Source organism: Nematolebias whitei, chromosome 3, assembly GCF_014905685.2.
Source record: "Nematolebias whitei isolate Nwh7 chromosome 3, NemWhi1, whole genome shotgun sequence".
Lineage (NCBI taxonomy): Eukaryota > Metazoa > Chordata > Actinopteri > Cyprinodontiformes > Rivulidae > Nematolebias > Nematolebias whitei.
This window is the reverse complement of record NC_056500.1, coordinates 5,019,164-5,033,911: the sequence shown is the minus strand read 5'-3', so window position 1 is coordinate 5,033,911 and position 14,748 is coordinate 5,019,164. Positions and strand designations below refer to the sequence as shown.

The 14,748-nt window shown below is 37.8% G+C and overlaps 1 protein-coding gene across 1 annotated transcript in view; it reads left to right on the top strand.

The window, feature by feature from the left end:
* Positions 1-14,748, top strand: part of adcy1a (adenylate cyclase 1a) — a 56,847-nt gene that overhangs the window by 22,235 nt on the left and 19,864 nt on the right. The window contains exons 4-9 of the mRNA XM_037674456.1: positions 644-755; positions 7,038-7,165; positions 8,706-8,864; positions 10,709-10,850; positions 11,996-12,151; positions 14,246-14,440. Of these exons, the coding sequence (XP_037530384.1) occupies positions 644-755; positions 7,038-7,165; positions 8,706-8,864; positions 10,709-10,850; positions 11,996-12,151; positions 14,246-14,440 (892 nt within the window). The remainder of the gene's footprint in view (positions 1-643; positions 756-7,037; positions 7,166-8,705; positions 8,865-10,708; positions 10,851-11,995; positions 12,152-14,245; positions 14,441-14,748) is intronic.

The following is a 14,748-nucleotide window of genomic DNA, read 5'->3' as shown; positions in this document are numbered from 1 at the left end:
TTGTCTCTGTGTCCCTGAGATGGACTGGAGACCTGTCCAGATGTCCCCTGCCTCTCACACAGTGATGGCTGGATATGGGCACCAGTGACCCCCATGAAAAATAAGGAAGAAGCGGGTAAAGATAATGGATGGGTGGATAACCAAAAGCTACAAATAGCAGTTTAAATTAGCACAGCAATTTAGCAAAGTTAAGTTAGCATGACTGTAGCAAAAAGGAGAGCAGCCATAGTTAAAATCTAAAATTTACACACAGCAAAAAGCTAAAATAACCATTATAAAGGCAAAAAGTTAAAACGAGAAAGAAAAAAAGATTAAACTCATGCCATTATGTTGAAGGTTTCAGAGAACAATGATTCTTGAAAGAATTGTTAACATCTAAATGTTTTTCTAATGGGAAATATTTTTCAAGTATAAATAGTACAAATGTTAAAAGTCATAGCACTCATCTTTCTGAATATTTCTGATATGTAACAAGTTAAATTAGCACAGTTTGGATGTAGTTTGACTGTTAAAGATTTACCAAATAAATAATTAAAAGGAAACAGTTTTTTACGCTATAAGATTGTGTAAATCCTCATGCTCATTTAACACTTGTCTTTATGAGCTTATTTCTTATTTCAAAATGTTTTGCTCCTCCTGACAGCATCCTGTTTGCAGACATCGTAGGTTTCACCAGCTTGGCCTCTCAGTGCACCGCTCAGGAACTGGTCAAGTTGCTCAACGAACTGTTCGGGAAGTTTGATGAACTGGCTACAGTGAGTGTTTTTCCTTTGTATTCCATGACCCACCTGCTTCAGTTATACAGCCATTTTACCTCAAATGACCATGAATATGATGTCACCTCATGTTCATGCTAGTGTTGTTCAGCGTATTGTTTTTGCACTATTAAGTGTTTAGCTTATTTTTAGCTTGGCATATTTCTTAGTTCATATCTTAGAACTTTATTACAGTTTTCTTTGACAATTTATACTTTTGCTATTGTTGGATGTAACTGGGACCCTGTGTACACAATTTCATTCCACCTGATGAACAACATGAGATGCGAATGATGATAAAGAACGTTGACATGACTTGTTATACACCTAGTTTACACACAGATATTATTTAATTTTCTGGCTAAGTTTTGTGGATGTTTGGACCTTATTAGAGACATTTTGAATTAGATGGACTCCAAAAGATAAACAGCTGTAGACGTGCATGATATGATCATTTCATGAAGATTAAAATGAAATCCATCTACCGGTAGTGGTTTGTGAGTTTTTTTGCTAACAGACAAACAATGTGGACTCCAGCAGGTAGTGTTGAAGTTAACATCTTCTTCTATCTTGCACATTGTATAACACTCAGAGTATGTGCTGGAAATTACTTACAGCTGCTACCACACCAATTTGTAGCTCAACATCTATCAAACTGACTGAGCCTTTTTTGTGCTCACTAAGGTTGCTCAGCTATGACAGCCATCTTGAACTGAGTTGGCACAAATTGAGTTTGATTTAAATCTGTCCAGTGGTTTGTGATATATTTTGCAAACAGACTCATTAACACACACATGTACGCAGACACATTTGTGTATCTACATAGGGACTTTGCATTGACTTCCATTCATTTCTATAGCCTAACCCTGATCCTACCCATCCTCAATTCACACCTTAGTCCTAAACTTAACCCCTAACACACTGCAGCACTTCTTCTTATGAGACCTGGGCTTGGGGCCCCATAAGGAGCAGTTGGTCCTCACAATGTAGTATGAGTTGGAAAAATGGGCCATACAAGATTACAAACACACACACACACACACATACACACACACACGAGCAAAAAATATTTTCTGCCTCAACCATTTTAATGGACGGCTAAAATTATTATTTCATTTAGATACAATGTTTCTAACTTTAAAATGTAACCTTTGCCCGTGCACATTAAAAGTTGTAGATTTTTGGTTTTGGTGAAGACGACAAAAGCAAAAAGTGTGAAACTAACTTTTTGTCATAAAGTAATGTCACAGAGGAGTCACGCTCCTCTCACGGTGAGAGAGGCAGCTGCTGTTTTAACGCCTTCTTCGCCTCCAGCAGAAACTGAATGTATTACTTAGTCCTGGAGCTCATTTATTATGCCGAGCCGTATATGTATTGATCCAAAATGTGAAAGCGAAGCTGGAGAGGTTTGCCAGCATGAAGGAGGAGGAGGAAGAAGGTCAGAAAGGAGAGACCCAAGAACTGATGCTTAAGCAGCAGAGAGATAAGCGCTGAGGAGGTGGATTGTTTCAGAGTGTGAATGTGTGTGTGATGAAACACCACTGGGACTGCTGCGAGTGTGCATGTTTCCACAGTGCATCAGTGAGCTTCTGCAGCATAGTTCTCCAGGAAATGTTAGGTGAGTGGTAGGTTTTCTGCAGCCAGACCACTGTAATCATATTAAAACTGTACAAGCCACAAACATGTCCCTGCCTCCAATAATTAAAACCCTTAAATACAACCCATCGGAACTGTTTCCAAACCTGCCTGGTCTTGTTTGGACTATCAGATGGAAGAGACAGCTGTCAAAGAGACAGTGCTTATTCTGGACAGGTCACCTGTCCATCACAGAGTCTAAACGTTTCGCTAACATTAAAACAAATTTATTTCTGAGAGTTTCTCATTGTTTCAGTGTCTGCTCAAACATCTATGTGAATTGAATCAATTTTACCAGTCTGGCAGGGTTCAACAGGTCCCACTGTACGATAAGTGCCAAGGTTAAAAATGAAATAAATAACATAAACCTCTGAGAGTACAACCATAGGCAGAAGATGACGATAAGGCAGTTACCAAATCAAACAGAGGATCAAATTGACTGATTAGGTAAATAATGGGGAGCAGGAGAACACTAAATAAAATAAATATAAATGCATGCTACAATGTCTTACATTTTATATTTTTTGTTATGTGGTCAGGTAAACCCCATGGAAGCCTGTTTTTTGTTGTTGTTGTTGTGTTTTTAAGTGGACAACAAGAAAAGGTTGGACTGGGGACAAGTCTCTACTTTAAGCTGAGACATGATCCAAATTAGGTGAAGGTTGATATAGATTTCCTTCACCACAACAGACCGGAGCAAATCAGATAAAATGAGTTTCCTCTATGAGGTGGCCAGGTTCAGACTCAAAGATAATGTGAGGAGCTTCATCGTTGCATTGGAAGGTGCCAGCTAAGGTAGATCAGGTTAGGATGACTCTTGGTCTCCTGCCTCAGATTATTTTCCCAGGTGTGTCACACTGAAAGAAAACCCCATTGTGGATCAGAGCTCACTGAAGGGATTACAATTTGCGGCCTGGAAGCACCTTGGAATCCCCCAGCAGGAGCTGGAGAGTATCACTGGGGGATCGGGAGGTCGGATTTTTCCTCCTGGACCTGCTGCTTTTGTGACCTGACAACTGAAGAAAATAAATTATGAATAGAAGTTAGACATCTACAAATGTTCCCTTTTAGACCAAATTTCATAAGATTTTAGCCTAAACATGTAGTTAAGCTCATATTTCTTTGATATGATTTCTTTGAATTGCTCATTGGAAATTTGGCCACAGTGTCACATTTACAGTTCAAAATACAAACTGAAAAAATGGTTCAGCTCCGAAAGATGCCTATCTATAAAAACTTACACGTACGTTTAAATTAAACGCTAGAGCACATTATCTATTTCAATTTTATCAACTTTGCTTACAATTTAAATTCAATTTTATCATGCCTGGTGAAGATTAAAACCCAAATGGAAAAAAAAAAAAAAAAAACTAAATTCAAAATGCTCCAACATAAAACAGTTAATTTATTTAAACAAATTTCAAAAGAAAAGGCTGACAAATGAATGAAAACTTGAACGCATACTCATAGATGAAAACACTGAAGGGACTTGAATGGATAAATATGAGATGTGTGAAAAGCACAATGCATGTGTGAGAGACAAACAAAATGAAAGTTGTTAAAGAAACACTAACGGCAGATAATGGCAAGCACCTGGGGAAAGACAATGAGGGTCAGCTGAGAGTGAGAGGGATAGGAGCTGAACTACATGAGGGGAGAAACACTGGGGAAGCTGGAAACAAGTAACACAATCACAGAAAACTAAATGACACAAGACACAAACAACAATTTTTAGACAAATGTCTCCCTGAGATACGTTCTAAATGTTAAATTCAGAATGATCTTGCTACACATTAAACTACAGCATGTTTACGTCATTTATGAGCATCCGGCATGGCTTTCTCATTTTGAAACCCCTCCATCTGCTTAACTTGTCCTGCCAGGAGGACAAAATATCAGTTCACTTTTATTTTACAGCAAACTCGCACAAAGTCGTATAATCAGCAGGATCAGTCCCGTCAAGTTAATCCTGCTTCCCTAGAATCCATTCTGACTTCACAGAGAAACTGAAGGAGAGAGAGCAAGATATGGGGTGATACGACACTCACTATCACTGCTTTAGTGCTGCAAAATTTGAAAATCTTGTGATGGGTCTGTAATGCGTGCATGTGTGTCAGTGTGTGCGCACGACAGCAGCTGCATCCTAATTGAGATTTAGACTTTGTCGCATTATCCAGCGAGAGAAATCCACGTTCCAACCTGCTCGGTCACAGCTGCTGCGCCTGTCTGACTCTCGTACGCTGCACGACACGTGGAGTCCCCCGAAGGCTCGACCTAAACCTAACCGCATCAGACTCACACCTAACCCTAACCTTCAACCAGCTGCAGGTGAAGACGGGAGCCCATCAGGTCCGACAGGGGGGCACGCACTGACGTCCAAACCTGCAGGGTTTGAAATCTCAGATTTTTCTCTAACAATGATGTCACCCCCCACCACCACCACCATAAGGCGTCTTTCTGTCAGCAGACAACTCTCATTTTTCCTCACACTGACACACACACACACACATCTGTTCCTTGTGCAGGGATAATCATCAACGTTCTGAATTCTCATATCCACCCACGCTAGAATCTTTCTGCTCCCGTGAGCAGAAAACCAGAGCACCCCATCTTCTGTGCTCTCATCACTGCTTCTCACCCTGCAGTTGTCATGAATCCTGTGTGTGTGTGGAGGTGTGTGTGTGTTGCACACTCAGCCTTCCTGCAGGCACTGTTTTGTAGGGTTTGCCATTATTATGTCCGACGGCTGTGAGCGATACACTTACCAAAAAAGAAACAGCGTGCATGAAAGTAAATGGAGGAACGCTGCAGCGTGTTTGCACGTAAACGTGCAGCTTTTTTGTGTTTTCTCATTCGCTGCCGAGGTGTGTGTTTATTTTTTGCACTCGTGTCATCCTCACCAGTTCTGTGCACAATGTGCGCTGTGACAAATAGAGGATCTGTCTGGGAATGTGTGGGAGGGATTCTACTTCAAGAGCATGTCGGAGCAATTAGAGTTGTCCTCAACAACAAACACACACATGGTTTCTGGAGCAACACGTCTGATTTACATGATCAGGATGCAGCATCAGTAATCTGACAGATAAAAGATGAAAAAAAACACAAATGTGCATCTGGATGATTACGTTGTTCAGGGAAGTGAGTCATGACTTGGTTTCCGCAGTTTCACAAGAATCTGCTGAACTTAACTTTTCTTGGGGAATGTATTTAAGACATCAAAAGGCTTAAAAAACAGTTCTTCATAATTAGCCATTTCTGTAATTATGACTGATAAGTAGAAATCTGAATTTTTAGAGAAGTAAAACACATTTTTACCTCCTAAAACTGTGGTTTAGTTGTTGGTTTGTGTTGTGAAAATACAGCTTAAGCTTTGAGTAAGAGCCTTGAATTTTTAACTTCAAATGAGTCTCACTACATCAAAAAAAAAATGATTACATAAAATCAGACATTTTAGTAAATTTCCCCTATTGTAAATTAAATATTTTAATTTTCGTTGTTTTGTTTTCCCAAAATGCTATTGGCTGAAAAGTTGGCATGCAGTTTTTGTAATTACTATCCAGATGAGTGCTGATCAATTTGTATTGTATCACCATTAAATTGTAGTGGTTGTCAGATTGTACAAATTATTAACATTTCATACACATTGGTTACTATCATGTACTTACCATTTGCATATATCTCTGCAGAGGCACCTGCTCCACATGAACCTCTACAAGATCCACAGTGTAGTTACTTCAGTATTGAACCATCTACGTCAGGGTGGGTCAGGGCTCAATGGGATTGTGTGAATTGCTCATGTACTGGGCCCAGACTCTGGACAGTGCAGGTGTATCGAAGCAGACACTGCTTGTCTTTAGGCAGCTTATTTTTGTACCCAAAATGTTTGGGTGCTGATTAAAGCAGCTAAATAATGATTCACCTCCTTGGGAATCACTTTAATGGTGCTGCAGGTCGACCGTGAGCTGAGCCACATGTGTTGCTCATAACTTTTTGTTGTTGTTGCATTTAAGAATACTATGATCAAATATTTTTCTTCTGCTGTGAAAGTTATGTTTATGTCCTGCTCCTCTTTCTGTCATTCCATTGTTCAGTCCTATGTTTTTTTTAAATACACCATGATGAGATGTTTCAAGATTTTAGCTTTTAAACACAGACCATGTATAAAAACTCTGGACCATTTTTTTATCCCATAAGCATCACTGTAATTTGTTAATTCATGGTTTAAAGTAAGCTCATGTGGCACTGTGATTGTGTAGGTAGGCAGAGCATAAATCCCCACATCCCTGATGAGACTTTGATTCATTCCAAATAAACAGCATGGCATCTCCCAATTCCTAACAAATGGCAGGGACATTTGTTCCAGTATTACAACACTATGCATCATATGTTGATGCTAAAAACAGGATGGTAGGATCTTTGTCACATCTTGTTCACAGGATTATAAAAGATCAACTCGGCAATCTGTCTGATAACTCAGAGCACAAGGTGCATTATCACAACTAAAAACTTCCTAATCTGGTTTAAAAAAAAGTCTGTCAGTGATTTGAATTTGATGTTTGACATAAACATTTAAAGACAAAAAGGAAGGTGAACTTCTGTGTCTCCAAACTTGAAGTTTCACTTTTATTTCTGTTTGTGTGTCTGCAGGAGAATCACTGCAGGCGTATAAAGATACTGGGTGATTGTTACTACTGTGTGTCTGGACTCACGCAGCCCAAAGCGGACCACGCCCACTGCTGCGTAGAGATGGGACTCGATATGATTGACACCATTGCGTAAGAAGCACATATTTATAACTTTTGCACAACACACACACATCCTGCTCATGTCCACAAGGCAGAACGGACAGATTCTTGTCAGTGTTAAATACGGATTTTAGATTTTTTTTTTTCAAGTTAAAGCAGTTGTTGGACATTTCACTTGCATTTCTTACTAAATAAACACAAAACTAAGAAGCTTTTTCTATTTCAGTAACTCCTACAGAGGTTTGATCCCTGTTAGCTTTTTTTCTGTAAATTGGCAGTAAATTTACAAAAAATAATAATTTAATAAGAGAAAACTTTTGGCACACATTATAACCATTTAGAGAATGAGTATTTGTTTAACTTGCACTAATTATTAAACCAATTTTTTTGGGTTGCATTGATTTCCACCCTCCCCTGCAAACTTGTTGAGACACACACACACACACACATACTGGTTTTCATGCTTGATGGGGACTTAATTTTCGATCATTACTTTTGGGGACCACCCTCTCTAAAGTCTCTGGATTCACGAACAACAAAGCTGTTTGAGTCTATACACAACTTTAAAAAAAACTGGCACAAACACACTTTGCCTTTTCCACATTTCTTAAGCTTTTACCCTGCTGCTCTTTCTGAGTAGATGGATGCTTCTGCAAAAATCCTTTATCTCAGAGGACAGATGCTTCATCCACATGGATGTGTGTAAGACGTTCCTTCTTCAAACTGTTCAACTGAGAGTGCTTAATTTTGCATTCTTCCATCTAGTCACATGAACGTACAGTTTTGTCAACTATTCACCACCTTCTGTTTTCTTCCTCTGCCTCATCCGAGTCTCTGTTGTTTTTAAAGTGACAGATCTCCTGCTGACAATGAGGAGGTTTGTGAGATGATTTACTGCAGTAGAAAGGCACAATATAGTTGATGCAATGTTGAAACATCATAAGAATACAGATCAGAACACTAAAAAATAGGAAACTACTTTGGCAAAGTTATGGAAAGCTAGGATCCCCATTTTTAAGGGCTGTGTAAAAATAATATACGGTAAACAAAGGTTTTGGTTGCAAAATATTTGCACATATGTTGCAATAAAAGCTAGGAATGCCTCAATCAAGACTTTTTTGTCCTTGATACCGATCTGAGTCTATTAAAATGTGGTCTTCCTGAATTGATGCAGTACAGACTTGCAGGCTACAGACCAAAATTACATACACTAAAAGTTATTAAAATCAATACATGATCATTATTGTGTTCACATTCTTTCTCAAGTAAATTTTATAGTCAACAAAAAAGTAACAAAAAACTTACCAGTTGCACATAATGCAGTAGCATGTAAAATAGTTTTATGCATGAGTCATTAGGTTTTTAATCAAATGAAGAATATATCTAATGTGTTGAGGCTAAATAGTAACACTAAATGTAACATAGAACAAACTTATGAACTCCAAATCTTTCTTGTAAAGCTAATAATGGTAACATCTGGGCATGTTATGGTGATTTTTGTAAAATAGTTCAAAAAGATGTGCATGGTATGCTTATTTTTGTTTTATTTAAAATTTTAACCTTCCCGCAGGTCTGTGGTGGAGGCGACAGAGGTGGATCTGAACATGCGAGTTGGTCTGCACACGGGTCGAGTTCTGTGTGGAGTACTGGGCTTGAGGAAGTGGCAGTATGACGTCTGGTCAAATGATGTCACGCTGGCAAATGTGATGGAGGCTGGAGGGCTGCCCGGGTCAGTAGTGAAAACACCTGTAATGATCAGAGATTTTTCTGGTTACAATACCAACAATTTACAAATATTTTATGAGAATTGAGGCAGGAACAGTTGAGTTACTTTAATCCTCATCAAACAAATTAAATATTTTAGAGCAGTGTGTCTTCTCTGCTCCCAAACACTTAACACATTTCTAAAAGAAGAGCTGATGCAACACAGAGGTAAAAGTGTCTCATTTTTACCTTTAGGCATTTAATAAAAAATATGCACTCTTGTATAAATATAGAGGTTAAGTTATTTATTTGGTGTATAGTACAGTATCTTGAAAAAAGTGTTTTGTTTTTTTTACAAAATGTGATGCTGTTCCATCAGATGATCTGAGTGTCTGCTCTATCTTCAGATGAAAAACAACCAACAAACCATAAAATAAAAGCATTTCCAAAAACAGCATACTAATAAAAGTTGAGACTCATCCATCAAATGTTTCAATTTTTTCCAGATTTTATTAAAAACATTTTGACAATGCAGTGACACTGCTGTATTTGTAAAAGTTAATACCCTAATTTAGGTTTATTTTGTCATTATTGCAAGTTATAAAGAAGGATAATAATTTATCTTTACAGAACAACTGTGGTATCACGTTTTTGTCATGTACAGATCACAATGAACCTCCATATTGTAGTAAAACTCTTAGTAATCTGTGTGAATTTGACCTGGAAAGAACAAGTATGAAAATTTAAATAGGAACAAACTCTTGCCAATACATATGCAGTAAAAAACACAAAACAAAAAATAATTTAAAAAAACAATACTTGAGTTTATGTGGGTCAGATATTTTTGTTGTACTATTTTTGGTATTATTTAGTAGTAGCAGTAGTAGCTATGTTCAGATATCTCTGGGTATTTTTATTCATTTGATATATTTTCAAAATGTAATTCCAAAAATCAAATCAGAAAAACCTCAGAGAGCAATACATTAAAAGATGAATATGTTCTTCAAATTTTGATATTTTTATTTTTTAAGTCAAGTTATGTTTATTACAAATTCCCTAACGAATTGGGAATAAATAATGTTTTCTCAGTGCATGCATGGGCTTTTCGCTGTTTCCTTCTGTACTTTCCTTCTACAGATGAAAAACATGCGTGTTAGGTTTATTGGGTACTCTAAATTGTCTCTAGATGTGAATGAGAGTGTGAGTGTATGTCTTGTTTTTTTTTATGTGTCTCTGTGATGGACATACGACCTGTCCAGGGTGGACTCTGCCTCTCGCACAGTGACCGCCAGATATAGCATCAGTATTTTTGGGTAAAGTGAAATAGGCCCTCAACCAGGTGTAATTATTATTTTTGTCTGTCTGAGCAACTAATTGACCCTTCTGGTTTAATGCAGATGGAAAAGAGCATTATTGTATTAAAAAGTAAAATATTGATTAATTATATTCTTTAAGAGCAACTTCATAAATGGTGCTTCTCTGTACAAGGTCACATTTTAGGCAAGTTACTTTTCTTGTAAAATTTAATTGGAAGTACTGCTGAAAAACTAAAGCACTTAAAGTTAAAAATGAAGCCGAGCACAAGTGTTAAAATAATCTCTCAATGTTTAAGAAAACTCAAGTACAGCAATAGGCAGAGCTGCATTTAAACACAGTGAAATGAGGTCATCTCTTTTACCCAGTTTGCTCGTTTCCGGCGAAGCAATGAGATTTCAGCTCTCTGTGCCTGATTAAACAAGTCATTAGGATAAAAAATTCTTGGCTGTGAAGAGTTTTGAGCAAACGATGGGTTATTAGCCTGATAAAAATAATGAGGGCGATAATGATTTGAAAACCTCAGCAGCTTACTTTTAACTTTCTTCCTCTCAGCAAGGTGCACATCACGAGGACCACCCTGGAGTGCCTGAATGGAGACTACGAGGTGGAACCAGGCTTCGGTCACGAGAGGCACTCCTTCCTGCAGAAGCACCACATCGAGACATTCTTCATTGTGCCGTCACACAGACGCAAAGTATGTTAGATTATTTATTCCTCACCTTTTACCAATAAACAACCTGTGGTTGTGGTGACGCAACTGTCAGTGTTGTGCTGTAATAAATAATCCCCTGATGAGAGCAAGTTGTGCGTTAAGCTGCCATATACACGGAGAGTAAAACTGCCTCAGACCACTGCACGTGCAGATGCAATTGGTGTTTGTGCCTTCTCTGAGCTTTTTAAATCCTCTGAAAAATCCACAAGCACACAAGCAAATGGTTTATATGTCCAGTTATATAGCTCCACACTCTCAGTTTACAATAAAAATCCCCATCTAGCCCACATATTTTTTATGAATGTTTATTTTTAGCAGTTCTTGTCATGTTTCCCTCCTAGCCACTAAAATAATTAAAATTCTAATCAGGTTTATTATTTCCAAAACTTGTTTTTTTTTTTTTCTTTTAAAAAATTGCACAGCCCTCCACATTTGATTTAAGAGTTTTAAATTAAAAATGTTTGCATTAAAGTCTTTCAGTAAAATCTTGCAAATAATGTTATGCATAACTTTATACTATAAACTCAGATATTGTGCTATTTGTTAGCACACAAAATGTGTTGTAAATGAGTCTTGGCAGCAACTACAATACAATTTAGCTTAAGATCTATAAAGCAGACTGTTATATCCATTTTTGTGTAAGCTAATGTTGACTAGCTATGGTAGCCATCTTAAATTGGGGTGACTCCATAAGTTATGTATTTATAAAATTGCAATTATTACCTTCTGAGAGTGTCCATTGGTTCATGAGATATTAGCCAACAGATAGACTAAAATACATACACAAAACACGGGCAATTACCGTATCACCCATCTTTCATAGCGGATGAAAGTGTGTTGTGATTTTTAAATTGTATGCTAATTACTAAGAATGATCACTTTAGAAAATAAATATCAATACAAAGTGTTGACTTTTAGGGTTTTGCATGACTAATTTTTATAAGTCTGGTGAGAAACAAAAAAAACGTATGTGTATATTTGTATAAAACGAGGTCAGTTGCGGAAAAATGCAGAAAAGAAGAAAAGTTAAAAAACAAACACAGGAGCAAAGAATCCTGAAAAACTCAATGGCTTTTCTGTAATTATTTTTTCTTTTGCATCTAATTGTTCTTCATCCTTGTTTCCAGATCTTTCCGGGCATCATCCTGTCTGACATCAAACCAGCGAAGAGGATGAAATTTAAAACAGTCTGTTACCTTTTGGTGCAGCTGATGCACTGCAGGAAGATGTTCAAGGCTGAGATCCCTTTTTCCAACGTCATGACCTGCGAGGACGATGACAAGGTGAGCGACATGTGCAACTGAACCCTATTATTTAGATTTATTTACACTATGATTTATTCAAATTACAAAAACATGGTCGTATGATTGTTCAGATCTCAGCCGCAAGACTAAACGCACATAAACAAACAGCACACATCACAACCAATTCATTCTAGTTTGACTTTAAGAGCTTTGCATAATCAAGCCTTTCTTCTATCTCTGACTTGATTCAGCTGAATTTAAATCTCAAGAGGATAGGTCATTCAGAGTAATTGCACCTCAACTTTGGAACGGCTGGCCTCCATCTTTATGCAGCCTACATTCAATTGGTGCAATTAAAAAATATCTAAAGACATTCCTAAATAAACTGGATTTTAGTTCAATGCATGACTTTGATATTTTGTGTTCTGTAAAGCAAATAATGTTCAGTCAGATCATCTGGACGAGTTTTTTTTTTTGATGAGACATTTCATCCTTCATCCAAAGGACTTCTTCAATCTGAGGAGCCACCTAAACAAACTGATTTCCATCATGATTCCCACAAACAGCATCCTCCATAGTGGGGGAAAAAAAATCCACCTGACCTGACTGAACATATTTTACAACATTTTACCTGGATTATTGAGCTTTGGTTGTCTGTACAGTTAAACTGTATGCTTTTATATGTGCATAGATGTTTGTATGTATTTGGTTGAACATACAGTATATTATTTCTTTCCTTGATTGTGAAGCACTTTGTTTTATAACTATGAGATAAGCTACATAAATAAACTTTGCTTATTTATGTTGAACGTTTTTATATAAAAATATCTTTGTGTGCATTAATCAAATGAAAAACTGCTATGGAAAAAAGTTCACCACATTTTTTGAGGCAGTTTTACTTTTTTCTGTCCTCACATGGCTCCAGCTAACTACGTTTCTGACTCTAACAATTTCAGAGTCAGAGATTCTTTATTGTCGTTCGTACCACATGTGGTGCGACAAAATTATGTACACAGGGTCCCAGTTACATCCAAGAATAAAAATGTAAAAGAAAAACAATGATGACATCTAAGATGTGAACTAAGAAAAACATCAACTAAAAATACACTAAGCACTAATAGTACAAAAACATTACTTCAAACAGCAGCACGAACATGAGCATGAGTCTGTGTGAGCAGATGAGCATGCATGAAAGCATCAACATGAAACAGATCAGCAGCAACATGAAACAGATCAGCAGCAACATGAAACAGATCAGCAGCAACATGAAACAGATCAGCAGCAACATGTGATTTTTCACAGTGATTATCCTGGTTAGAGATTAATGAGTCTAACAGCCTCAAGGTAGAAGCTGTTCCTCAGTCTAGTGGTTCTACACTTCTCTGACCAATGCTGGTGTCTTAGTTTTATCATACTGATTATCCCTGTTTCCTTAAGTTGCATATAAATTTAAAACTGAAGCTTTATTGATGTTTAACTTCAATCTCGCTTGTTTTCTTGCCAACGCCAAACAACAAGAAAAGAAAATGTTGAATTAACTTAAGAGAACTGGGATTAATTTCTCCTCACCACTGAATATATTAACTTTCATTGTGCTGTGACACAGCAGGGTGTCAGTCACATGTCCACCAGTTTGTTTCTGTCGGTCAGTCAGAGCCCGTTTATTAGGGTCATGACATCACAATGTTTGGCTGTCAGAAAAAGCCAGCTGACTGTAATCCACACTGCTGCGCAAGCTTCCCCCATCATTAGTACCTCTTGTTTCTGATGAGGTTGCATTAATCACCCACATATTGGTATCATCTCCTCTAATAGCATTATTGTTACATGATTATCCAAGGGGCCGAAATCCAAGCCTAACAACAGATTATAATAGAATTACACTGCTGGAAAGTGTAGAAAATGAATGTTTTATGAATTCCATTAATACTGATGACCTACAACTATTCAGATTATTATTATTATTATTATTATTTCTACATTTTATTACCTCCTCATTTTCTAAAGTAAAATGACTCATTTCCAATTCTTGGCGATGAAAATGTGCTGCTTCAGGTACATTTTGAAGCACAACAGTTGTTCAAGATGAAGATTTTTTTTATTCTTTAATTCTTTCTGTCTTGCCTCTGACAGCGGCGAGCCCTGCGGACCGCCTCGGAGAAGCTGAGGAATCGGACATCCTTCTCGGCCACTGCCGTACAGCACTCACCGGCCACACGAGTCAACCGCTACATCGGGCGGCTCATTGAGGCACGGCAGACCGAGTCAGGAACATCAGACCTGAACTTCCTCACCCTTTTCTACAGGAGCAGGGACAGGGAGCGCAGGGTGAGACCGAACACACCGATCCCTTTAGATTTACTGGAGAATGGATCTAAATGTCATTACACAGAAGGAAGGATGCTTCGTGACTGCTTGTTCTGCCCCCTCTGTCTTCTTCTCACACCCTACACGATTTATAGTTGTGTTTCTCCCACGCCTGTTGTCTATGATGTCTGTATGTGCATGTGTGCGTGTGTTTGTATGAGGAATCCACCCACCCTCTCAGGAGGGGCTGCAGATAATGATTTGGGAACGACCGAGCACCACACATGATCTTTTTCTCATATGTGAGCGTGGGCAGAGCAATAAAGAAA